General features: G+C 43.1%; 1 protein-coding gene across 2 annotated transcripts in view; it reads left to right on the top strand.

The window, feature by feature from the left end:
• Positions 1-1,783: 1,783 nt before the first annotated feature.
• Positions 1,784-27,053, top strand: part of LOC119373728 (endonuclease/exonuclease/phosphatase family domain-containing protein 1) — a 54,213-nt gene continuing 28,943 nt past the window's right edge. Inside the window, exons 1-4 of one of the 2 annotated variants that reach the window (XM_037643792.2) lie at positions 1,784-2,016; positions 6,971-7,300; positions 10,617-10,885; positions 14,093-14,144. In XM_037643792.2, the coding sequence (XP_037499720.1) occupies positions 7,010-7,300; positions 10,617-10,885; positions 14,093-14,144 (612 nt within the window). In that variant the 5' untranslated portion in view covers positions 1,784-2,016; positions 6,971-7,009. Of the gene's footprint in view, positions 2,017-5,028; positions 5,122-6,970; positions 7,301-10,616; positions 10,886-14,092; positions 14,145-27,053 lie in introns of those variants that run through there. The other variant, XM_049419996.1, reaches the window with a different exon arrangement.

The raw sequence follows: 27,053 nt of genomic DNA on the forward strand, positions 1-27,053 counted from the left end.
GGGTGTATAATTAAACCTTACAATTCTAAAAGTTCAACTGCAAAAAGTGTTGCTGTGGTGACTCATTGAAAAGTGCTAAAAAAAAGAAAGAAGGTAGATGGGACAGGACACCACTCTACAGTCTTTGTGCATCCTGGCTTCTTTTTCAGTGCTTTTCACTAAGTCACCATGCAACTTTGCAACCCATTCAACTTGCGATCAGATGATCAGGCATATAGTACCATGTCAAGAACTCCGTTCAAATTGAAAAGCTAGAAATTTTGTATCGATGGTGCCTTAGGTACACCGTTCTTTTGGGTGATCACCTAGGTCACCTACATTACAGTGAACTGGAGTTTTGCTGTACCTATAGTCGGATACAACTTTAGAAGTCCCCGGCATTTTCTCCTCAATGGCGAATGCATACAAGGTTGCACCAATGAGTGTGCACTCCAGACTGACGTCATGAGCCGGACAGCCAGTGACCCTGCCTTCGGAGAGAATTGCCGAGTGCATGAGCAGGACTATTTCCTTAGTCGCGGATGCGATCGGCTGCCGTGGTTCGGTTATCTGGGCGGGGCCTCTCCGGAAGTTGTATCTGACTATAGAGCAAGCCCTGTATGTCGGCATGCGTCCAACTACTGCAACACCTAGCAATTATTACCGAAAGGAACTTGCGATAATTTTTTAGCGAATTTTGTAGTAATTCACCAGGGTCAGAGACTGTTACTGCTGCATTTCTCAATATGCACTTTGTGCACTCAGCACATCAGTGGTCTTATGCAAAAAAAAAAATAAAGTAATAAGAAAAAAAATTGGGGCAGCTATGCACAAGTGGTGCGAAGACTGAGGAAAGAGCGGAGCTGGTGGCCTTCCCCTCCTCCTTTTCCTCACCCTCACTTCCCTTTCCCGCCCCTTGCTATGCTATTCTATGCATGGATATGCTATGCTTTACCCTCTACCCCTTTCCCACCCCCTCACTTCACTTTCCCACCATTTGCTATACATATGGCTATGCTATACATATGTTTATGCTATCCTCTACCCTCCTCCTCCTTACCCTCACTTTCCTATACCCTCTCCCCTCCTCCTTTCCATCCTCTTCACCCTCACTTCCCCTTTTCACCCCTTGCTATATTATACCATACATGGCTATGCTATGATTTACCCTCTTCCTCCTCCTCACCCTCACTTCCCTGTCCCACCCCCTTGCTATATTATACCATACATGGCTATGCTTTACCCTTACCCATCCTTTCCCTCACATCACTCTTCTCTTATGAATGGCTATGCTATGCCTCCCCTCCTTTCCATCCTCCTCGCCCTCACATCACTCCTCACCCTCACTTCCCTTTCCCACCGCTTGCTAGACATTGCTATGCCATGCTTCTACTTCGCATTGCGAGTTTTGAGCGGTCGCCGGCCACGGCTGCAACTCGAGCTAAAGCAGCTCCGCTGTTAAAAGTTTTCTTTTTCATTAAATGGCTATGTGAAGAACGTCAGTGGGCCTTTGTGAATTCCACGAACTATATATGTTACCAAAATGTTCTCCTGCCTGTGAGCATTTTGAAGTTGCCGCGTAACGGCACTGAATCGGTTGGTTTACGTACGTTTCGGATGACAGCCAGTAATGCTGATGTGTGACTCATGGTGTGAATGATCTAATACGGTATTAATTTTCGTGACCGTGGCTATCATTGGCTGCTGCTGAAGAGTGTAAAAGAGACACCACCGTTCCTACCACCGTGCTGGGATTGGGAAGCGCTGGGAAGAATGGAGAGAAGTAAAAAGAGAAAACTCCGGCAGGTGTCGCGAAGGTCGAAAATGTCAGCTGCTCTGGGTTTTATGAAGGTGTGCGCTTGGTGAAGTAAGGGTGGGAGTGTCGGTACTGTAGTGGACTTGCTTATTAAAGCCGTTTTATAAGCGGCTTTAAAGGTGCTATAATCACGATTACACCGATTTATGACTGTTTCATGACTGCTCTATCGGTAACCATCGCAGTGTGCACCTAGCACCCAAGGCAGATTGCAGCACTCGGTACGTATATTGTGAATATTTCCTTGTATACCGAGATGTTGCTGCGCTGAAAAAAAAAGTCACTGAACTCGTGTGATCAAACTGGTTTCTGATCATTTCGCTATTGTGTAATAAACGCTCATACTTCGTTGTAAATGGTGCACCTAGTTGCTGTGCTAAAATCACAGTTTTCACTTTATACCCGACCTTCCAGTGCTTTTCCGTGTGCGAATGATTAGTCTTTTGTATGATAGGCTGTTATATTGGTTAGTGCTATAATGTTGATTTCTGCCATGCGATGTCTCACAGGTATTAATCCGGTGTCCCACGGCGACTGCTGGTCGCGATCGAGTCCGATCAGAAGTCAAATTTCACAAGTGGCTCCCTTCTGCAGCTTGCGTAAATGAGCCAATCACGATCATGAAATTCGATCGCGGTCAGCCTCGATCGCGATCAACAGTGAGCGTGTGACACCGGTATTCGTAGCGCGCTAACCGTCTGTGAACCGTGTTCAGGGTCTTTTGCGCAGTCCGACACTTCGGTTGTTTCGTTTGTGTAACTTTGTATTGATCTTCTGACTTACTTTGTGCTTACGGCTTGTATTTCGCGCTATATGTTCTCTTGGTTCGTGTTTTCTGAGCTGGCAGACCGGATCGTGAGTTACCGTCAAGTCTGACAAAGTATGTGGGTGCATCATATTTTCACTTTGCCATCATGTGCGTTGGAAACCGTTTTTGATTTGGCTTCAGAAGTGATGATCAGCTGCTGATATTTCAGTGGTCGTTTGGTTATATCATGTTTGGTGCATCAGGGGGTCTTCGATCGCGTTCGAAACCGATCTGGATCGAATTTCTGGTTCGCAGTTGGCTCCTTTCCACAGCTTGCCCATATTAGTAAATCGCGACCGAAAAGTTCGATACCGATCGGGCGCGATCGAAAGCGTACCGTGTGTACCCTTACGTGAAGACAGTTTCATCCTGCATTTGCTTATTCCCAGCATACGTACTACTGACCCGAGCAGAACAAATTGAACCTGCATTGGCACTTTTTAATTGGCATCAACCACGGTTGCTCTAGTAAACAAATAATCACAGATGTAATACTAGTACTGCCATCTTATGATCTGGTGCAATGGCGTTTTCTGTTTAACAATAAAGCAACAGTTACATTATTTTGTAAGCAGGATAGCGTACACTTAGACAGGGACGGAGTAAGCAAAATGACACACCACTCCATCCCTGTCTAAGTAAATGCTATCCCACTTACGTTTGTACCAACAAGCCCAAGCTGCTCTTTTTGAGTTACATTATTATTATTATTATTATTATTATTATTATTATTATTATTATTATTATTATTATTATTATTATTATTATTATTATTTAACATCAATACAGGTTGATGGAATGTTTGTAACTAAAAGCAAGAAATGCTTGCCATAGGTCTCGCACATTTCACAACAGGCAACAGCAGGGAACATCATAAAGCTTGCACTTATAGTGACAGGCACCTTTTCTTAATTAGAAACAATAATTGAATACACTTGTAGACACCTCATTCGGCTTTGTACATGTTATATCAATTGCACTGAAAAAGGAAAACACCTACAATGCTCACAAGACTTCAGGAGCAGGTAAGCTAACAATAAAAAGAGTAACATTTGAAAATGTCAAAAACTCGACTAGTAAAATAACGAGGCAAAAAACTCTACTTGTTTCTACGAAGAATTATTGTCAGAGCCTGGGATTATCAAGCTGTTTCTGTCACACAGTTACCAATAACGTAACTGCATGGATGTGTATCTGAAATGTTTGTAAGGGAAGTGCGCTGTTAATTGGTTAATAATCATCTCGTAGCCATAATTTATAGTGTAGGCAATATTCAGGCTGTCCTCTGGCTCAGTGTCTTCATAAAATTCAGCAGCTGCGTATATAACTTCAAAGGATACCTGGGTTGATTCTTAGAAAGGCCAAATTGTGAAAGGCAGGATCTTGAATGAGCAGTAGTAGTTTAAATATTTGTTGTATTTGTCTAATTAGTGATAAGCTTTAGTACTTTTTGTTATTTAAATATTCTTATTTCACAAAGTGCAGTTCAGTTTCCCCCCTAATGTCCTTGGAAGCTGTTGCTTTCTTTACTTAACATTTATTGTCTTCTGCATTTCTTGCAACTGAATTGTATTTGGAGAATATATTCCTTTTAATATTGAATGCTTAGAGAAGCCTCTTTATGATAAAACATTGCGGTTCAAACATTTTGTGCAATTTCGCAGCTTTGTGGTTTCATTTTCATAGATTAGATGCAATGTGGCCTGATACCATGTTTACTGCATGTTTTGTCCTGAGTGCTGTTATTAGATCGTATGTGCAATCGTGTGTGCACCTATGAACTGCTCACACTAGTGGCTTGTCTTAGTCATAATTAGGTTTATTTTTTTTCTTGCTAAAAAGCATGTCAGAATAATGCACTTTCCCTTCTGCTGCCAATGTAATGCATTACATGTTAGTTGCTTCATCTGTGCTTGGTTAAATGTTTGAAGGTTTCTTTTAAAAAGCTTCTTGCACTATCCATTGTCTACTTCTCTTTACACCAAGAATTTTTTTTTTGCTCTCAGTAGAAACAAATGAGATTGCGAAGTATTTTTGGATGATATTACTTATTATGCATGTCAAAGTCAATATTTTAAGGCTTGCACATCATTAAAACAGTTAAGCTGCTTTGTAAATAAGATGATTAAACAGCAGCTATCTTATGACTCAAGGGTAATGTTATTGACAATTGATAGTGTATGTACGTGGGTGCTGTTGTCGTATACCTTAGAACTTCATTTCTGTAGCTTTCTGACAACGCTTTCTGACGCTCCACTGTCCGATAATAAGATAACATGGTACTGCCATTGACAAGTTGTTGTCGTGACCTTTGTCATCGCCCAACGCTAGGGAGGTTGTCACGGGCATAGAGCTTTGCGTTCATGTGTCCTCATACACTACGCTTTGTGGTAGTTGGAAGGGATCTGTCATTGTAGCCCTTTTATTTTTCTGCTTTACCTGAACCCTTGCTTTGTTACTTCTCATATTTTAAAGCATATATTTCAATGTTTACTACTCTTTGATGGTGAGGATGAACGTGAGTAGTTTGCTTTTATTTTTTTTTTTTCATACTTCCTTTTCAGGGCATTTATTATTTAGCATATGCTTAAAAGGTGTGTAGTTTAACTGAAGAAGCCCATTGGGAAATGCGGGCTAAATCATAATTGTAGAAAATGTTTGCTACAGTTGTGAGTAATTTCAGTTTCGAAGTAGTCCGAGGAAGGAAAAAAAAAACTGCATTGCTGCTGTTATATTGGCTATTATGGATTGCTGTCTTGTTTTTTTTGCATGATTTGCAATGATGTCATGCTGTAGATTTAATCCATTTCTTTTATAAATAGAGCAAGTAATTTTTGTTGGCTCATATTTTAATTTTTGTAGTCAAATACATTGGCATGCTTGCTGTTGCTTCGACAGAAAGGTATGTCACTTTTTAGGACTATGTAATGTTTATCAAGTTTTTATAGAAATTGAGCAGACTAAAGTGTTCTCTCTTTATACCATTACTTTCCTTTGCACCATGAGCAGCATTAATATAACACTAGTGTAAGCTTTTTTTTCTTATTTTGGTTTAACAGCAGTTTCAGGGTGAATACTTAGTCAGGAGTTTGACGAAAGCTTGTCTGGTCAGGTAGCATGTTGCACACATGGAAATCATGGTCACTGACCAAGTCAAAAAGGGAAAAGCTTTTGACTTGGTCAGTGACTGTAATTATCAATATGTGCAGGGTGAACACTTACAACTAATTTTGCTTCCTAGCGTGTGAACCTCGGCATTATGTTTCACTTACACTTTATGTCTGAAGAAGGGATGCATTTGCTTTTGAAGTTATAGAAAACTATGGGGGTTGAAATGGTCCGTGTTTAAAATTCTTTTTGAGTTGAATGCTATGTTCCTAAAAGGCAAATGGGTACGCATCATTATGGGCATGATGGTCATGTTGGATCAGGCATATTCTTTGAATCAGTGTGTATCTTAGGCCAGAAATAAAATATGTCTTACCAATGTGAGGAAGCTGTTATGAAAGCCTGGCTTCAGAAAGTCTTGCTACTTTAAACACTCTGCCTATTCTTTCTTGGAAATTTGCACTCAGTTCTTCAATATTGAATTCTGCTGCTAGCACACATGGTAGTTTGTTCTTTACACCAAAACTTGAGTTTTTTGATACATAAAATGCTCATGTCCAAAAGTGCTGGACTTAAGCACATTGAACCATTCTACTAGTGCCCTGTACTTATAAAAACCAGAGGTATTTCTGAATCACAAATGCATATATGGGATTCCAGTAGGAGCTCACAGCTTACTTCCTGCTGTAACACTCTCTGTTTAACACTAACCAAGTGAAACCACTCGTGTCTTCCTGCATCCTCCTATCTTTTCTCTTTTGTTTGCATTGTATGACTTTGTCCTTCACATTTTTCCCTTATTTTGTTTGTCTTTTAAGCATAAATTATTCTATTTCGTATTTGTTGTCTCGCTATTTGAAACATGGTGGGCCTTGGGGTGTCAGAATGTATGCATTTGTCAGCTTCTTCCTCAGCGCTAGATGCAAGCAAGATCTTGCCATCTGTGTCACATGCAATAAAGTTTCAAAATGTTAACAGCGCAAGAACAAAAGGAAGGGACGAGACAACAAAGGTAAACAGCGCCCTTTACCTTTGTTGTCTCGTCCCTTCCTTTTGTTCTTGCGCTGTTAACATTTTGAAATGAATCCACACCAACTTGCCCAAGCGTCAACCCTTGCAATAAAGTTTGTTTCATCTGAAAGTTGCCAGGTGTTATTGATCAGTGCTTGCATCCTCAGGACAGCGCTGAAATAATACTCAACCTACTGACAGAGCAGACTGGCTTGGTCCTAATGGGATTTACCACCTTCTTTATGCAGCCAAGATGCGGTAGAAGGAACACAGACGGGGGCAGCATTATGGGCCAGGCACACCCAACAGGAAGCACGAGGCGGCGGCGACTGTCGTCATTATGCAGGCCTTTCACCCCACACAGCCGCAACTTGAGTGCCACCTTCCATGTACTTGACACGGAGCTACGCTGGGAACTCCTGAACATCAACACTGCCACAGAAGAGGAGTTGATGACACTGCCGGGTGTCACGAGATGCATTGCCCGCAATATCGTTGACTACCGTCAAGCCATCGGGGGATTTAAAAAGGTTGAAGATCTAGCATTGGTTTCCGGTGTTGGAGCCTCACGTCTGCAAGTATGACTAATTTTTTCACTTATTTCATCACTTTTCATTGACAATCTTTACTGTGTGGGCTAGATGGAAGTTGCTTTGTTGCTGAGCATCAGTGCCTAGGTGTTACCACTTCACTTTCTAGATGTAATGTGCTATAAGACCTGGATTCTGTGTAAATGTGGATCATGTATATGTCATTAAAGCTCTTCAGTGATATTAAAAAAGAAAAACAATGTTACAAGCTAGGCTTGAAATGGCAAATTTTCATAACCATTATGCTTTGAGTGCTTCTTGGAGGTAGAGGAGAACAACATTGCATTATTTTGGTGATGTGCAAATAAAAACTGTGGTTTCATGACAATAACTGTCAAAACCTTACATTATTCACTGCTGCACATTGTGATTTAAGGTTCTTTGAGACAGGGGTTAGCCTACAGATCTTGAATATATCCTTGGCTCAACAGAGTGCATTCATTTATGCTTTACTTTGTGTTTGCTTGATGCTTTTTCATGATGCAACAATGACAAAGGTAACCAATTTGGGACTTTAGTACTGTTGTAATGTTTCAGTAACTTATTGCTGCATTATAGTGAAGAAAGAAGAGCATTCATAACTGCTCCAAACAAGCTTTTTTTAGGGTAAATAGAGCATGTTAGCACTCATAAACCCCCATGCTTCAAAGTGCTCTTCCAAAAAGCCCTTCCAGCATAGTTTCAAAATGTGTGAGTGTTGCTGTTTATCCATTGGGAAGTACTATTAATGTAGGGCAGATAATAAAGAAAACAAAAGCCTTCTATGCCATTGGATGCATGTTCTCATCGCACTGCTAGATCTGCAAATTTTTTTTTCTCCACGCTAAATAAAAGTGAGTAAGTAAATTGTTTGTGGAGGGACTTGGCTTAAACATGCTTGGAGGTACTGAAATTCCTCCCATTATGTTTGATGCAGAGATTGTGGAGCATAATGGCATTACCTTAACTGTAAACTTAAAATATTAGTTTCTTAAAGGGGCCCTGCAACACTTTTTCAGCATGGTCAGAAAACGCTACTGATTTGTAGTCGAGACTCCCAAGAACATGCAAGCCAAACATTATAGTGCAGCACGCGGCCTGGGATTTACAATAAATTCTCAAATTCAGCTAAACAGCACTTCTTCTCTCAACAAAAATGATGCTTACGGCGTCACTGCCACTGGCCATGCCATTGGCTAATTTGAACATGGCGCGCTCGGTAGTTACTGTGGCCGCCGCAGGAGGCCGTCACTTGCCCGTGCGCGCGCATCATCGCACTGAACGTACATCACAAGTTCGAAGAAAAAAAGAGGAAAAGTGCTCAAGGTCGTGAGGCGCGCCTGACGTACCTTCTTTCCCCGTGCCACCCCTCCCTGCTTAGCTTCAAGCGCTTTCGTCAGGATGAGAGAAGAGAGAAGGCAATTACAGCATGCGACCAATCTTTGTAACTCCGCTCGTACTGGACGGATTCTAAATTTTTTTGCGGTATTCGATTCGTGAGAAAATAAGCTCCTTTAATGAAGCCATTCTGTGGCTACTTGGAAAAGTGTTGCAGGGCCCCTTTAACCCCTCATGCTTTCTTTTTTCTGGCATATTTTCAAGTTTCTTTTTTATTTCTCTCCTGAAACCCCTACGAAGTGTTGTCAATCAATTAACTTCATACTTTGGGTTTTAAAACATTATTTTACCTTATTATTAAGCAACGTGCAGGGTGTTTTATGATATGTGTCCGTAAATCCTTTAAAGTAAGGGAAATGGAATATTTGCTCACTGTCTTAATCATTACTTTATCTGTAGTGGCAATCATCTTAAGATGGCTCCTGATTTCAATTATGGCACTAATTAAGTAAATTAAATTAATTAATTAGCCTTTTAGTTAGGGAGTGCGGGTGGTCGGGTCAAATGGAAGAATTGGAGCCTTTCCTGTGTGGAGCCCATTGCAGCTTTGAAATTTCCAAAAAGCGGCCTCTGGTAATTGTAGCAAAGTGATGAAATCTGACCAGTTTCGCCGGTGAAACCGATACAGAAATGCGGAATAGCGCTACTGCCCTATTGTTCCGAGACGCCCAGAATGAGTGAGCGTCGTTTTATCAACCTTCGATCGACATCGCTTCGTGTGTGTGTGTGAGCTGCACTTAAGAATATAGCACACATGGCACATATACGTTAACGAATCTGGAAGAACTAACACCACCGCAATTGTTGTCATGAACACTGACGTCATTCTAGTCTTCTGCTAGTTGCATTCATTGACGCTTTGGTTTCATTTTTGGTGGTGAAATTGGTCAAATTTCATTACACCACAATAATTACCAGAGGCAGCTTTTTTGAAATCTCAAAGCAGTAATGGGCTCTTCAAAGAAAGGACTTCATTTCTTCCATTTGACCTAACCACTTGTCTCCACAAATTAAAAGGCTGATTAATGTAATTTCATTAATTACTGCCATAATTGATGTCTATAGCCATCTGTAGGTGTCTGCCACTACAGAAAAAGTATTTATGAAGGCAGCAAGCAAATAAATATTCAATTTCCTCTATTTTTGAGGATTCTCAGACAGATTTCTTGAAACACCCTGTGAACGCATTGACATCAGCCTCATTAATAAATAGATACTACAAGGAAAATGTTATTTTACTGTGCTTCAATATCAACTATCCGATGACACAGTTTGGCACTAAAAAAAGTCTCACCTGTATTTTCACGGGCAGGGTAGATCGCAAAACATGTAAAGTTTAATCGGTATGTAGTGTTATGCAGTGCTTTACCACAATGTTTGGCACATTGCACCACCCTCTGTCCATGACAGTGTTGTCTTCAATTTTCTGAAACACCACTGTCATTGTCCTCTTAATTTGAGAAACAAAACTCCAGTTCATTGTTTTAACCTTTACTCTCGTTTTTAGAATCAACAAATGGCTTTCTCTTGCATGCACGTCCAACGGGAAAGTTGTCAGTGGAAGATGCCATTTTCAAAACATTAATCGATAAGGCAGCAGAAGTTTTGCTCAGTGTAAGAACAAGGTCTTTGGTCACTGACAAATTGCTGCCATCTGTGTAGTAGAACACAAAGACTGCAATAAATGTGACCATTGAGCTTTGAGGAAGTGCTGCTATCTAAGTAGCAGAGCATGGAGAATGAAATAAACATGCATTTTGAGTGCTGACAATGTGCAGTCATATATATGTAGTAGAAGTTAAACCAAGCGGATGTGCTCCATTCGTCAAAATTGCTTTGAAAACAGGAATAGTGCCGTGGACGTGCTAAGCTCGTTTTAAATGCTTAAGTACTTCAATGGTAGTGAAGGCGGTTTTCTCTTTCTCAGGTTTTTCGATCTGAGATCACAGTGCGGCGTGGGCCTCCCATCTCCTCGCGCTCCCCACGAGTGGGTGTTCCCCAACGGAGCCCCTTGCGTGATATGGAGCTATATCGGCTGGTGGCACCCCTGAGCCAGCGCCCGCTGGCTGCCCGCATTGAGACAGGCCCTGTGGGTGCTTTCTGGGTTGCTCTTTGGAACCTGGCTGGCCTCACGTGTGACAAGGCATCTAATCTAGGAGTGCTCGAAGTAGTCTGTCGCACTGCCCTAGAGAATGGGTCAGTTGGCATTCCTCTGAAGCTATGGTGTCAGTGAATTTTTAACAAGTACTACCAGTTAGTGTGAAGAAATGACTGATCCCCGAAGCAGCCATAAGGTTGCATAACGTGCCTTTAGCATGATTAATAAGCTTGTGCAGAAGGAAGTGATTGCACAGAAACTATAGAAGTCGTGAGAGATAAGACTACGTGGCTTTCCAGAATGCCTCTTTGCAGGTGTTTGTAGGAAGGAATATTTTTTTTTAATCTTAGAAGCTAGAACTTTAGTCTGTGAATGTAATCAGGTGCAATACCCAGAGGCTTGTGCATGCTTTACAGCATAGTGGCCTTCTATTTGCTACAGTGGCCCTGTGGCTGTGGCACACTGTTGCTGGGCGCAAGGCTCTAGGTGTTGTCACTGGTAACAGCAGTTGCATTATGATGAGGGTGGAGGAAGGCAGGAACATATTTTCACCTAGACAACTGAAAAATATTATGTGGTTAAAGGTAATTTGGAGGCTGCTGCCAAAATATCTCATTGCCCAAGAGTAGTTTTGGGGCAGAATGCTCATCTAGCATCGTTAGCTAACGCAGTTTGTAGCACTAATACATGTAATGCATAAAAGCTGTAGGAATGGGAAAATAATAAAATAGCAGATGATTTTTTGGCTTTATATTGTAAGTTTGCTGTTGTGCAAAATCACTGTGTACCACTAGCTGTTGTCAGGACGTTGCAACACATTAATGACAGTTACTGCAGTGATTGTAAGAGTCATGAAAGGTTTCCAAGTATGTGCATGGGGGGGCCGGGAGGGGGGGGGGCAGTTTTTCTTTTGCTGTTGCAGAGCTATGGTTTGTTTATTTGTGGCTTCATGCTGTCCGTATTGCTTGTAGCATGGCCTGTTTAATGCCACCTTAAGGGATCTGAGCTGGACAATTCCTGCCACTCAGAGAACTTCACTGTCAAATCGACATCACTCTCGTGGTGCAGATGTTGCATTTGCTGCATCTGCTTGGATAAGATAAGTTGTTAGAGTGTCTGATATGGGTACTCAATTTTCTGTTGCATTGTTCTGCGTAGATGGCATGGTTCACTCTACAACTCGATCTTGCTTCAAATCTCTGTGGGGTGGCACTGTAATATCACTGTTTACTGCAATTAAAAAAATTTTCTATAGATATTTATTCATGCCCTATTTGTTCACTATTATATCAGCAGCCTGAAGGGACAATAAATGAAAATGTCCAACTGAGTCAGGCTGGTAAATTTTACTTCTAAAAAAGTGACAGCTGAAGTTAAGGGCAGGTTGTGATTCATTTTAGTGGCTTTAGTGACACTGCACTTTATAGAACTACTTGCCAAGGCAAATTAATTGTTAGTAATTGTTTAAAGAATTGCATGCCATTGAGAAGTAGGAAAATAGTTCTACCCTATCACTTACGGAGGTTTTTTTCTTCAAGAAGGAAGCCACAAATCTATTAAAGAGACAGTGAATTGTGTGACATCCCTTAGCATTCTCCTAGCTGTTTTAGTTCAGTAGAAGCTGAACAAGAATGTTTGATCTTTGATTGTGGTTATTAGAAAATTGTCAGAAAAATATTAAAAATTATTATTAGAAAAATATTCGGTATTTTGAACATGCACTATTCACTTTGAATACCGCATCGAATAGAATGCTATTCGATTCATTATTTGAAATTTTCGAATATTCGCACACTCCTAGTATCAACTGCGTAAGGAAAGGAGAACTAAATGCAGGTCGAGCACACAGTGATAGTGCTGTATCTTGTGTTTACCTACTTTGTCCCCGTCTGTGTGCGCTGTAACGTTTCCAAGATGCAATACCAACGAACTCTGTGATCGGTTGCCACAGAAACAAAAATGCTTTGGTTCATACTTGCATGGAAAGGAGGTGACAACTTGAATTATGGTGCCTTTGTTCATCGTGGTCATGTTTTCCCCTTTTACGACATTGTGTGCATGCATTATGTTTTCAAAATTGAGCAAGATCCATAACTCCATTGCAAAATTTGGTTGCCACTAGGCATCGTCTCAACAGAAGTCTTGTAAATCAGTTTTATCGCAGAACATCCATGCAGTTTTGTGGAGTTGCAGTGCAGTGACCCTGGGCAGTGGTGAGCAGCTCCAAAAGATTGGTCAGCTACTTAAATCCAAAGCTTGTTGCAGCAGTGCAGCACATTGCAAAACACATTTGTGATAAAAGTCTCATAGTTTTGATCGCTCGCACTGGAAATTTATTGTTTTGCTGTATATCGCTTTTAAAAGTGGGAAGATGTGCGCGCGTGGCAGACCGCATTAGCCGATGGATGCAGGAACGGAATGGATAGTTAATTGTCAACGTTACCACTGTCTTTCACGAGCAGCACTTCCAGTAGCAACAAGTTGCTTATGAAAGTGAGGACGGGTCTTTTCACCCATGTTGTACTGCCATTTGGATAGGTGCCGGTCATAATGCAATGGGTAGTGACATCTCCTTCTCAAGGTACAGTAAATTGCTGGTCATACTTTTGCCAACATGCCATCGTCACCAGGGGCGTAGCCAGGGGGGGGGGGGGGGGGGGGGTTGGGGGGTTCAAACCCCCCCCCCCCCCCCCCGAAATTTTTCAGTTTTGCTTGCGTATATATACACGCACACATACAAACGCACGCACGAACATACATGAAGTATGGTTGAACCCCCCCTGAAAAAAATTTCTGGCTACGCCCCTGATCGTCACCGCCGTCATTGTCAGTTTACTGCTATTGTCACATACACACAAATTTTTCGGCTTACTGAAAGATTTCAATACTTCTCATTATTTCATTCTAGGTAGCTTTCTATTTTTTTACAATATCTGAACCATTTCTCCACTGGAACATGCAAGTGTATTCATATCTGGTACACCTAAAGCAACACCAGTAAGAAGCCCACTTTGGCAGGTTGATTGACTTAGCTATTGTGTTCATCCCAAGAGTTTATTGGACTACTCAGCTCAGCGCAAGGACTAAAAATATCTTTATATCTGTTCATTATTAATTCGGGGCAATTTTTGCTGGGTTACATTGCTAAGGTGTTTGAAACCCTGCATTACAGGTTGTCAAAGGAAAGCCAAAGTGCAATACTGCACTTTCGTAAGTTTTACAGGAACATAATTAGCGGAATTAAAATTGTACTGATGAGTGAACCTCATTCTTATTGAAACTCCTTCCATGGCTTTTGTTTTCAGGATTGCCATCATTGCTTGCCAAGAAATTTGTTCAAGGGATGCTCTTGACTTGGTATGCTAATTTTTGCATTTATTTTGCATGCATATTTTATATTGGCACTAAACTGCACTAGGAACAACTCTTTGTGAAAAATTTACATGTCAAATTTGGTCTTAGGAATTTGATAATTACTATCACTAAACCTTAGTTTCTCCAGTCCCCATGGCATATTTTGATTAGTCACTGGAAATTGTAAGGTGCTGCCTGGGGAATGTTTTACTGAAAGAATTTTTCAGATCGTATCACCATTGGACATGTTGGAAGAAGTTGAACTGGGTTACTATGCCGCCAGGATGTGAGCTTCATTGCTAAAGCCCACACTCTTTCCCTTCACCTCAGCTAGAGCCCGCAAGCGGCTCAGCCAGTGCTGGGCAGTATCGAAGATACATGTATCTTAGATACTATCTTAGATACACTTTGGGTATCTTGTATCTGTATCGCGATACGTCTCAAAAGACGAGTATCTGTATCTGTATTTCCAATACATTCGATAATGCATCGTGTATTTTAAGATACAAGATACTTCTATCGCAACACAGCTGTGCGAAACAATAATCGCTGGCCAAACTCCGCTTCTCAAGCTGGTACTGGTGCCACTAAGCAATCTGAATAAGTCTAAGGGCAGTGACGTTATTTTTACACCAGAGTCGTCCAGTGAGGGTAGATCAGGAAGACAAGCACGCGGACGTCTACGCCCAGCTCACGTACCTTTTGTTTTCTCAATTTCTTTTCTTTTTAGTTGCTCCAATGCCGCTACACTTGCTCATAGCCACTGTCCTGCGCCGCGTACTCCACTGCGTGCGGCGTCTATCGCGCAAATTCTGATGTTACAGTGTCGTTATTGCAGATTCTTTTGCGTCTTGATCCGTAACGAAATGTGATGCATGCAAGAATGGGGTTGCTTTGCGTCGCGTGGATTTTACATATTAGCGATTTAAAAGATCTCGAGGATATAAGTTTGACTTGCATGCAATGAATTAACTTATATGCAAATAAGATTCTAACAACTTTAGCACCACAGGTACTGATGCTAGATCTAATAGAGCAAGCGTTTACCTAACAGAAAATATCTTGGCGTACGGTATTTTTCACTTCCATCTGCATTTATTCAAAGAATTTATGAAATCATAATTTGATTACCGTATATACTCGCATAATGATCGCACTCTTTTTTTCAAAAAAACGACGCCAACTTCGGGGTGCGATCATTACGCGGGGTAAATTTTCCGTGAAACAATATTCTGAGCACCGAAAACGCAAAGAAGTCGCTAATCTGAATTCTTACGATAGCTATCATGAACATAACCAAAAATAAAAGCAGAGTAAGCCTTACCTTTGTAATAAAATGCGCACATTACGCAGGAGCTACATGCATGGAACACTGCCCTTTTATTTTTGAACTCTCTGACCCCCTAACGTTCATTCTGAGTCCGAAGTGTCACTGGTGTCAGTGTCATCGCCGCACGATTCCCTGTCGGAATCGGCAGTGTCTTCACTGTCCCACAGACGGTCATCTTCTGTCCCGTCGAGCGCGTTGGAAATGCCAGTCTTCTTAAAGCTCTTGACGACCACCTCGTCGGAAATGGTACTCCACGCTTCGAGAATCCATGAGCAGAGGACTTCCACGGAGGGTCTCCTGATTTTGCCACTTGGCGTGAAATCGTGGTCGCCCGCCGCCATCCACTCTACGTAGAGCCTCCGGACGTTGTCCTTGAACGGTTTGTTCAGTGACACGTCCAGAGGCTGTAGCAGCGAAGTTAGACCCCCCAGGGATCACTGCGATTTCCGTGCGCCGCTCCTTCAGCTCGGTACGGACACTGCCAACGAAATGGCCCCGAAAGCTGTCCAGCACAAGAAGTGAAGGAAGCAGAAGCGCTCCTGCTCTTCGCCCCCAAACCGTCTTGATCCAATCGACCATGAGGTCTGCCGTCATCCACCCTTTTGCTTGAGCGCGGATGTGGATGCCACGGGGAAAGTTTCCCTTCGGAATTGTTTTCCGCTTCAGAATCACGTACGGCGGCAGCTTCCGCCCGTCTGCCGTCACTGCGAGCATCACGGTGCACCGCTGCTTCTCCGCACCACACGTTTTCACGAGCACACTTCGAGCACCTTTCTCGTTCACAGTAGTGCTTCGAGGCATGTCAAACGTCAACGGCGTTTGGTCAGCGTTGCCTATCTGTGACAGCAGGAAACCGTTCTTCTGGCGTATCCTCGTGACGAACCTGTGAAAATCGATCACTTTGTCTTCGTACGCGGATGGAAGTCGCTGGCACAACGACGTCCGCCGCCTCAGCGACAGTCCATTCCGCCGCATGAAGCGTGTCGTCCAGCCGGAACTGGCGCGGAAGTCCCTTGTGGCTATTCCCAGCCTCCGGGAAACTGTGCGCGCCTGCGTCCGTATCATGTCTAACGACACGGCACAACCGTGTTTGCGCATGTCCCTCAGGTATTCGAGGACTGCCTTTTCGATGTCAGGGAACTTGCCCGTTTTGGGTCCGCGGAAAGCCCGGCGCGTGCTGTTCGTAGCCATGAGCTTCTCGCGCTGTTTTTTCCAATATCGGATCCGGATTTCGTCGACGCCGAAATGTCTGCCGGCAGCGCGGTTTCCGTGCTCTAGCGCGTAATCAAGCGCCTTCAGCTTGAACGCGGCAGTAAAGCTTGCATACCGCCCCATGGTGAAACGGCGCTTCAACAGACGATCACAAAGCACAGCCAAAAAAACGTGGTGTCAGGTGACGCCGTGACGGGCGGCTGGGATGGCGGCGACACGGCTTTTTCAGGAATTATGGGAATGCGTCGGCAGCTTGTTGCTGCGGGATGACAACAGGTCGACCAACAGGCGGCCGCCGCTGTAACAGTGCGGGATAGCAAAACAAACATGGCGGCCCACAGAGCGAAGCGACCGCATTTTTTTTTTCTTCTTTTCGTCAGTCACGGTGGTTGCGAGTACGTCACGCGCGTCAAAACAGTCTCTTCTGTCTAAATAAGGAATGCTTTCATTTAAATCAGTAAATTTACGGCATTAGCGTAGCGATGCCTGCTTTCAGATCACAGAAACAAAGATGGGCGCATTCAGCTGCCACAGACATAAAACACATGGCGGGCATTCAGTGAAAACTGCGGCATTTGCCTTTACTGCAATCCTAAATGGCACGTTTCCGCCAACGGTGGGCAAAAATTGCGAATATGTTTGGTGCGTGCAGTTCACTTGGCGAGTTTGGAAGAGTTATTAACGCAACATTCGACAGATGATAAACGCAATGATCATCGGCTAGACTTGGCACACGACATATCGATGCGGCAAGTTCGGGGTGCGATCATTACGCAGGGAAAAAGAAAAATCGAATTTAGACGACAAAATTTAGGGGTGCGATCATTACGCGAGTGCGATCATTATGCGAGTAAATACGGTATTAGCACAAGGCACAAGTGCTTTCTTAGCTGTAATTTTGCGTCACATACATTACCTAGGTCTCTGCACTGTTTTTCCGGTCTGGTCACTGTAGTATGTCTTTTGTAACGCGCTCCCAAAAAAAGATTGCTGCTTTATTCTTCTAATTGTCCTGCTTTATTTCTACTACTGTTTACACATTTACACGTTGCCAAGGCGATTTTGAAAACAAATATATTATTTTGCGGGCATGCCTTGAGTATACAGTACAAAATATTCTACTTACCGCTTAAGAAAATAGCGAAATTGAGTTTGCATTATAAAAATGGAAGAGCCACCTTAAAGGTGTTAGGAAGGGGATTCGAGAAACGTTGCTTTACTGAATGCTCCGTTTTACTCATGAGCGTCCCAACGAGCCGTTTCAGGCAATTTTCCATAGGCACTGAATTTCACATTGTCTCAACCAAGCCCTTAGCCAGGGGGGGGGGGGCGGCTAAGGGCTTGGTTGCGGGGGGGGGGGGGGGGGGGAATGCCCCCCCCCCTCAAATTTTGGTGAAGTAGGTGGTTATACCAAAAATAAATAATGAAAATAGATGTTTTTCTCAAATAGTCAAGGTTTCAGCAAGTGCCCCCCCCCCCCCCCCCCCCCCGAAAAAATTTTTGGCTACGGGCCTGGTCTCAACAGGTAAGTTGACGATACTTCGTGATCATGGCTGTTAAGGGCGCCGTCTGTGTCGTGTTTCTGTACTCATTCAATGTGAATGTTTGATAAACAACCACCTCTCTATTTTACTTATATTTGTTTTCCGGTTTTAGGCCTTCTTAAATATTTTTCTTATTACTAATCGCTACGTAAAGGGAGCTATAAGCGGCAATAGCGCGAATAGCGGCGGTGTCCTGCGATGCTTCGTGCAGCTACGCAATACGTCTGAGACATTTCTGTGTTGCACATGTTCGCTCGTTCAAGAAAAATTGCTAAAAAATTGCACGTTAGTGAGTATATCAACAAAGAATCCCTTACGCCAGCAGCTAAGTAGAACATGGAAATTCATTGCAGGTTTACGTCATCTACATATACAACAGGGGTCTCAAACTCAGCTTATAGCAGGCGGGCCGCAGTCGCGAAATTTAGCTCCAAAGGCCCGGGGACATTGAAGATGGTGGGGTCGGAGAGAGTTTGAACAAAATGACGTTGCCATTTGAAAGGAGGCCTTTGACATATGTCATTTCTGAAGGGGATTTTGAGTCCGGATTCCAGAAACAACGATACGGATGTACATAACGAGTGAAATCTGGACGCGGATTGAAATATAGAGTTTTTGTTCCACGGTTATGTTTCAGCACATGGTGACCACTTGTTCCTCACGAAAAAAATGCTTGATACCAGTCATGTCTGTGTAGCTCACTAACATACTTATTTAGAAAACAAAAACAAATGGAACGGAGACGGTCATGTGTGCCGGCCGGGCCGCTAGCGAACGGTCGCAAGCCCCGTATACACCGGAAGAAAAAAAGTCGCTATTAGAGTTGTTGCTGCTGTACACCTGTCCGGATATACGGTATTGTGCAAACTGTCTTTTACGGACAAGGTAGTCCACACCGGTATTTGCGCCGTCGTGCGAAGGCTTCTTATTGACGTTATTGTGATTACATGGCAATCCGCTAGCTGGTCGGCAAGTTGAGCAGCGACTCCCATCAATTACAAAAATGACAAGCAAGAACCGCTGTCAGCGAAGTGTATAAAGAGTTGTCCTGTGAACAAGCTAAAACAAGCTCCAATAAGTTGTTTTGGAAGGAAACTAATGTACTTTGAGCAAGAAGGGCAAAACTTTTGAGATACTAACAGACATTTCATGCAAGTGAAACTAAATAGGTCACAGTTCAGAAATTTTCAAGGAGACATCTTTGTGTATAGGTGTTTGCTGCTACATTGTATGGATCTATAATAACAAATTTGAGAATGTATCGAAGTATCTTAAATACAATTGCCAAGTATCGTATCGGATACAATTAGTGCGGCAGTATCTTGTATCTGTATCTCCAATACTTTTCGCCTGAGTATCTTGTATCGTATCGCGATACAATTTCAAAGTATCTTTGCCCAGCCCTGGGCTCAGCTTACCTTGCAATCTATGAAGTGCCAGAGGAGAGGGAGCGCAATATTTTTCTTCCGTCCCGCCTCCCCTTTTTTTTCGTTCTGGCTGATGTGACGACACTGAGAACAGGTCTCGGCGATCGAACTTGCTTTTCTTTGGGCTTGAGGATTATGAAAAAGAAAAATGGGATGATTCCGAGCAGAAAATTATTACCCTTTGCTTCCAACAGCTGGACCTTACTATCACTGAGAGCCAGTTTGAGTGTGTTCATCGACTAGGGAAATTTGCTGTGAATAAGCGCAGACCTGTTGTCGCAAAAGTTGCATTCTTTAAAGACAAGCAGCGAATTCTTGCATCTGCGCATAAGCTTAAAGGCTCGACTTATTCTATTAGAGAAGACTTTTCTGTTGCAACCAGGTTAGCAAGGTGAAAGTTACTTGAATTTGCCAAGATGCAGGATAAGAGAGGCAAGCTGGTCTTTGATAAACTGCAGATTGATCAACAAACGTATGTGTGTGATAGTGCGACAGACTCTGTTATAGCACCTGCTATGTAGCTAGGCAAGGAAAAAAGAACTCGGGCAATACCTAGACCTAGTCACAGCAGTTCTCAATCGTTATCTTTATTTATTACTAATATTCGAAGCCTTCTTCCTAAACGTGATGATCTGTGTGCCTTCTTGGAAGATGCTGATAGCGATATCGTTGCACTTACGGAAACCTAGCTGCATCCGAATGTAATGGACAGTGAAATTTTTGCCAACCCAAATAAGTATAGCCTATATAGACGTGACCGCACAGCTAAAAAAGGCGGTGGGGTCCTTATAGCTATCAAAAAAGGATTAGCATCATTCCTGGTGAATACCGGCTCCTGCCTTGAAATAGTGTGGGCCGCCTGTACTACATCGATGGCAAAGATACTGGTTGGCGTCTGCTACCGTCCGCCGGATTCCAATAGTTCCTTCATTGACGAACTTCGAAGTTCCATTACTTTGGCTATCCGAAAATACCCAGCCGACATCATTTACCTGGTTGGCGACTTTAACTTTCCGCAAATAGATTGGTCTCATTGTCATCTTCTTGCCAAAATGCAACAGAGCTCATAAACCTCACCTTAGACTTCAATTTTTTTCCAAGTAATCAATCAGCCAACTCGCAGTACTAATATTCTAGATCTCATTTTCTGCAATGCTCCTGAATCAACTGGTGATGTTTTATACCTTGACGGCTTTAGTGATCACAGGCTTATCCAATTACAACTTACCGTTCCTTTTGCATTTCAAGGTAGTACTATCACTCAAATCCGTGATTACAATCGAGCTGATTATAAGGACATGAATATTGCACTTCACAAATTTTTCATTCAGACATTTTTGCCTTTGTTTTTTGATAAGACTGTTGAGCAGAACTGGGTGCTTTTCAAGAACATGCTAACAAATTTAGTGCACTGATATGTTCCCGTGGTGTCCTTTTCCAATGATAAAGCTAATCCCTGGTTTAACAAACATCTTAAGCGTCTGTACAGAAAAGCTAAGCTTGCACCTACATCATTGGCTTGGAAAAAATATCTTGAATGCTTAACAAGCTACTGTTGCACCGTTCGAACTTCAAAAAAGAAATACTTTTTCCACGATCTTCCTTCTCTCTTGAAATCTAATCCTCAGAAGTTCTGGCGTGCTGTCTCTCCCAGTAGCATTAGTAGTCACATTTCATTGTGTGCCGATGAGCAACAGCCACTTGCTGATAGCGAATGCCCCATGCCTTTAACAGATATTTTGCTTCTGTATTTAGAGGGAAGATCATTCCAACATACCCATTGTTCCTGACCATGATTATCAGTACATGAGTGTGATTGATGTCTCCGCTGAAGGTGTCGCTAATCTCACAGGAAACCTCAAGATCTCAACCAGTGCTGGAGTTGACAACATTAATTCTAAAATATTAAAAAACACAGTCCTAATATCAAGTCAAATTCTTTGCTACATTTTTCAGCAATCATTATTATCAGGCTTATTACCCACGGACTGGAAGATAGGCAAGGTCATCCCTGTTTTCAAAAGCGGTAATAAAAATTCCCCGCAAAACTACCGACCCATATCGCTAACATGCATTTGCTGTAAATTACTTGAACACATTATTGCCTCCCATATTTACGCTCATCTTGAACATAATTCCTTCTTTCTTTCCTCAGCAACACGGTTTCAGAAAAGGACTATCATGTTACACGCAGCTACTAGAATTCACAACTGACTTGCACTCTAACATGGACGCTAATCTTCAAACAGACTGTATTTTTTTAGATTTTGCTAAAGCCTTTGACTGCGTGGCGCACTCACGTTTATTCTCGAAATTATCAGCTCTCTGTCTGGATTCTTTAAGGGGAGATGCGGGTCGAAAAATCGCAACTTTTTTCGGAAAAGTTGAATTTGTGTTTTGTTGTGTTCTATATTCCCCCAAGCCTCCTCTTTAATATATTAAAGAATCAAAGCTAAGAATCAACTAGAAGTTATTAAAAAATGCCATAAAAGCCCTCGTGGTGGCTCGTGAAAGCGTGAATTTACCCAAATTTCATGCGCGCGGCATTTCGCTCTGCGGCGTTGCCGGCTCTTGAATTTTTCGTTTGCATGTAGGCCTAACCCTCTTCTCCCAGAGCCCAGTTCGACAACGCGGCTTTCTTGCTGAAAATACAGAAAAAAAAATTGTTTCCCCACCGTAGTCTAGTGCAGCATCCACCGTAGTCTAGCTTTCAAACATGTTTTTCTCAGTTATTCGTTTTACTGCATTTTTAAAGTTTGTGCACTAAAATTTGTGCACTTTATGTAGTTGGATCGTAATGAAATTTGGCATGCTTATAGTTTAACATGTCCTGAATTCAAAGAAACAACTTTGACAGTTTTCCACAAGCATATTTAGCAAGATGATTTCATAAGTTTCTTCCTTAAGAATGGTAAAACTGAAACTCAGCATCGGAATATTTTTCTAGGCTAACACACATATGTTACCCTATGTTTTCTTGCTTTATTGATTTCCTCAATTCATTAGGAACAATATGAGCTATTTTTTTAGTGTTTTTGGTGCTCACTATTGTTGCCTAAGCTTGCACAAAAATGCAATGTTTTCACAAACGCATGGTCTGCAAAAGATTAACCAAATGAGCTATAAAAAAAAATAAAAGCAGATTTTAAAAGAAGAGCTCAAACTCTACAAATGGTGAAAGTTTCATTGAGCTGTGACAAATACTTAAAGAAAAAATTTTCCGAGGAGCATCTCCCCTTAACATTATCATGGCTTCGTAACTTTCTTTCCGTCAGCAGTTTGCATCAGCTAACAGTTTTACCTCCTCCCTCTGTGCCCTCTGTGACGTAACATCAGGTGTGCCTCAGGGCAGCGTCCTTGGTCCTTTACTGTTTCTAATATGCATTAACGATTTACCCAAAAACATAATCTACGTCTTTTCGCTGACGATTGTATCGTTTACCGCTCAATTAAATCCACTGAAGATCTCTTCGCCCTTCAAAATGACCTCACAATAATTACAAAGTGGCGTGACAGATGGCAGATGAGTCTTAACTCTACTAAATGTAAGGTTATCACTTTCAGCCGGAGGCGCGTCAATTCCGATTTCTCATACGTCATAGATAGCACATTAGTATCCCAGGCATCATCATACAAATATTTAGGCGTCCATCTCAAGCATAATCTTTTATGGGACATGCATATTAACACCATTACTGCCAAGGCTTCTAGGTCACTTGGATACCTGTGCCGGAACTTGCGGAACTCACTGTCACGGACGGCGATTTTTGCGTCCCGGCGTCACGGCGAATTAACGGGCGCCGCTCTTCCGTGCTGACCGGCGGGAACCGCGTACTCTTGAAAAGAGCCGGGAAGTGCTGAATGGGTTGTCCTTCTTCGAACGTCGCCGCGGACGATTGATCCTTTGTACCTACGGCGGCGGCGGCAGGATCTTGCAAAGGCCGCGAGGTACTCCGAACAAGCTTTTGACTTCAAGACGCTCCGGCTAAGAGCCAAGCAAACTGACCGTTCCCACGGGAAAAAAACTTCTGGTGGACAAGCCGTATGGCAGCACCCCAACAGATTGTCACCCTCGCTCAGTTGAGGACCCTCTCCTAATTAAAAGGGGGTGTGGTCAGTGTAATTTTAGGGCGGAGTTTCGAACGATGAAACGCGCATGATTGGACCCAGGTAGAGGTCCCTTGTTCCCCCAGGAAGAGGATGAGGGGACACGAGGATGATTTAAGCGCAGGATTTGGCCCTGCTAAGCAGTCTAGTCGCTTACCAACATGGTGTAGACGCAGATCAACAAGTATCCCTTCTAGAAGTTTTTAGTGTGGCTCTGTATCGGCTGGCCACCTAAACTTAGCCGTTCGTTTAGCTGTGACGAGAAATTAACGTCCGCATCGTAGACATCGGAGCTTCCTCTCGGGTTAGCTCAACCTGCCCGAGATCGCCTTCAAGCACTAGCCTCCCGGAAACACCAGCGTTGCAACACCACCGACATCGCAGTCGTGCCAGAACTCCGACGACTTCTCGCATCCGATCGTCGTGGACTCAACGCTGCCGGTCATCACACGTATGCCTTCACCTGTTTATCCCTTCGGACTTTCTCATCTGTAGTTCTAGTGTTCGTTAGTTTGTAATACTTCTCTCTCGTAAGCTGATTTATTGATTTCATATGTATTTTGATAGTCGTATTAAGTGTTGATGTATTTTGTTAGTTCTAATAAGTGTTCTGCTACCGTTCCTTGTGCTGCGATATCACTAGAGTAAAGTGTTTTGTTTTGTTTCCCACGCCTCTGATCTCTTCACTGTCTCTGCTTACGTGCGGAACGAACTAACCTGCTGTCATTCCCGTCGCCGACTTCGCGCTGGCGACGCTGGTGGCAGCTTGTAACACTCGGGCTCCCCGCGGGTTGCCAGAACCGTCCAACCCGAGAAAAACGAACGCCAACCCCTCGTGTCCCCTCATCCTCTTCCTGGGGGAACAAGGGACCTCTACCTGGGTCCAATCATGCGCGTTTCATCGTTCGAAACTCCGCCCTAAAATTACACTGGCCACACCCCCTTTTAATTAGGAGAGGGTCCTCAACTGAGCGAGGGTGACAATCTGTTGGGGTGCTGCCATACGGCTTGTCCACCAGAAGTTTTTTTCCCGTGGGAACGGTCAGTTTGCTTGGCTCTTAGCCGGAGCGTCTTGAAGTCAAAAGCTTGTTCGGAGTACCTCGCGGCCTTTGCAAGATCCTGCCGCCGCCGCCGTAGGTACAAAGGATCAATCGTCCGCGGCGACGTTCGAAGAAGGACAACCCATTCAGCACTTCCCGGCTCTTTTCAAGAGTACGCGGTTCCCGCCGGTCAGCACGGAAGAGCGGCGCCCGTTAATTCGCCCTGACGCCGGGACGCAAAAATCGCCGTCCGTGACACTCACCAAGCAGTCTAAGACAACTCACATATGAAACCATTGTTCGTCCGCAATTAGAATATGCTTCATCATTGTGGTCTCCTCATCAAATCTACCTAACTAACAAGCTTGAGTCTGTACAAAACAGAGCCGCTTGTTTCATTACTTCCAACTACAGCCCACATTTTAGCATAACGCAGATGAAACATGACATAGCGCTTGTGCCATTAAATGTACATCCTTCCATTGCTCTTTTATCTTTATTCCATAAATATCGCTACAGCATCAGGCCATCTCCCTTACCATTGGAAGCGCCTTCACGCATATCATGTCGCTTGCATAATCAGTATAGCATTAAACGCACAAGTGAATGAACTAATGCTTTCAAATAATCAGCGCTTCCCTGAGCCATTGTTCTATGCAATGATCTTCCCGACAATATTGCATCTATCAGTAACCATCAAGCATTTCTTGATCAATTGCATAAGCATTTGCTGAAATAGTATCATGTTGTCACCATCTTTTTTTTATTATTATTCGCTAAGTCTTCCTGCATTCCTTCTTTTGCGAGTGTGTGTAATTGGCGATCATTTTTTTCATGGAATAAAAAATGCTGTTCCTCTGTGTGAAAATGCTTTGCACTGTTTGTGTATGTGTGTGTATATTTCTTTTTTTTGTTTTTTGCTGTTTTTTGCCATGTATAAAACAAGCGAAAGGAGGGAAAAAGTTTCTTTAACTGCACTGTACACTTTTTTCTTTTTATTTGTTTCCCCGTATTTATTGATGTATTTTTCTCTGATATTTGCTTTGTACTTGCCCCCCTTACTCAATGCCCTATTGGGCCCTGTAAGGTGTCATGAAAAAAAAAATGCTTGTTGGTACTGTGTTAGCCTTAGATGACAAAGAAAGAAAAAAAATTGCATTACAGCATACCGTGGTAACACAGAGGGAAAATAAAGGAGTCATGTAGCTTCTTAGATTCAAGCTAAATACCAACCTTGCCATATTTGAAAGTTGCATTGTCACTGAGGTTTGGGCTGTAGAGTGATTCATACTCAGACTTGTTTTCAAAACCAGGTCTCTTATGGTGCATCCAGACGACGGGCCAAACCGCTCTTTTGGCCCGCGGCCTCGCCGCCACGTGACCCTCGACTTCTGGTCGGGAGAGTCCGTAGCTGGGCCGCGGATCGGGAGGGCCAACAATGCCGAAAACATTTTCACGAACCGTCCGTCCCCCTCCTCTCCTGCGGGCCGCGTGCTCGGAGGGGTGGGGTGTCAACAAGACAGGTTTTTTTCCTTCTTTTTTCAGTAGCCGAGTGCGCCGGCAGCTCTTCGAACATGCGGTTTCTCTCTCAAGACGCGCGCGCAGCATCGTTTGCGGTTGGAACTGCACTCGGTCCGGGCTTTATTCCTCCCGTTTCGGACTGCGCGTGTGTATGGCGCAAGCGGACGGGCCACTCGCGTTCTTACTGTCACGTGACTCAGCCACCCGCGGGTCGATCCGTCGTCTGGATACACCATTAGGAGCTGCACCTTTCCTTGTTGAAAATTTTTTACATTTTTCACATTGTAAAACTTGCAGAGTGAAACGAAAAAGCAAGTCGTTGCATCTGCTTCGAGCCAGAGGCGATATATCTTTCAAGGATTTGTTTTAGTGTAAAGGGCACATTCATTTGACACAGGAGCATGTTTATGTTGACAGTGGCTACTAAGTCCTGCTGTTAACATAAGGATGCAGTGTATGATTTCTGGTTCAGTTGCATCAATGGGAAAAATGCAGAAATGCCTCAATTTTTAGTGTGGGTGCACAGAAAAGAACTTGAGGTGCTCATAATGACCTGAACTCCTACCACAATAGTGCTGCTTGAATACTGGCCATAGCTTAGTACTAATAAGCCACAGAAACTGCATTTAGTCGTTTAAAATAGTAGCTTGCTGTTCCACTATAATATCTCGGGGTATGGTTTCTGCACATGTACAGGGTCACCGATATCTGAGGTAACACCTCATTGCTGG

The sequence above is a fragment of the Rhipicephalus sanguineus genome, chromosome 1 (genome assembly GCF_013339695.2).
Source record: "Rhipicephalus sanguineus isolate Rsan-2018 chromosome 1, BIME_Rsan_1.4, whole genome shotgun sequence".
NCBI lineage: Eukaryota > Metazoa > Arthropoda > Arachnida > Ixodida > Ixodidae > Rhipicephalus > Rhipicephalus sanguineus.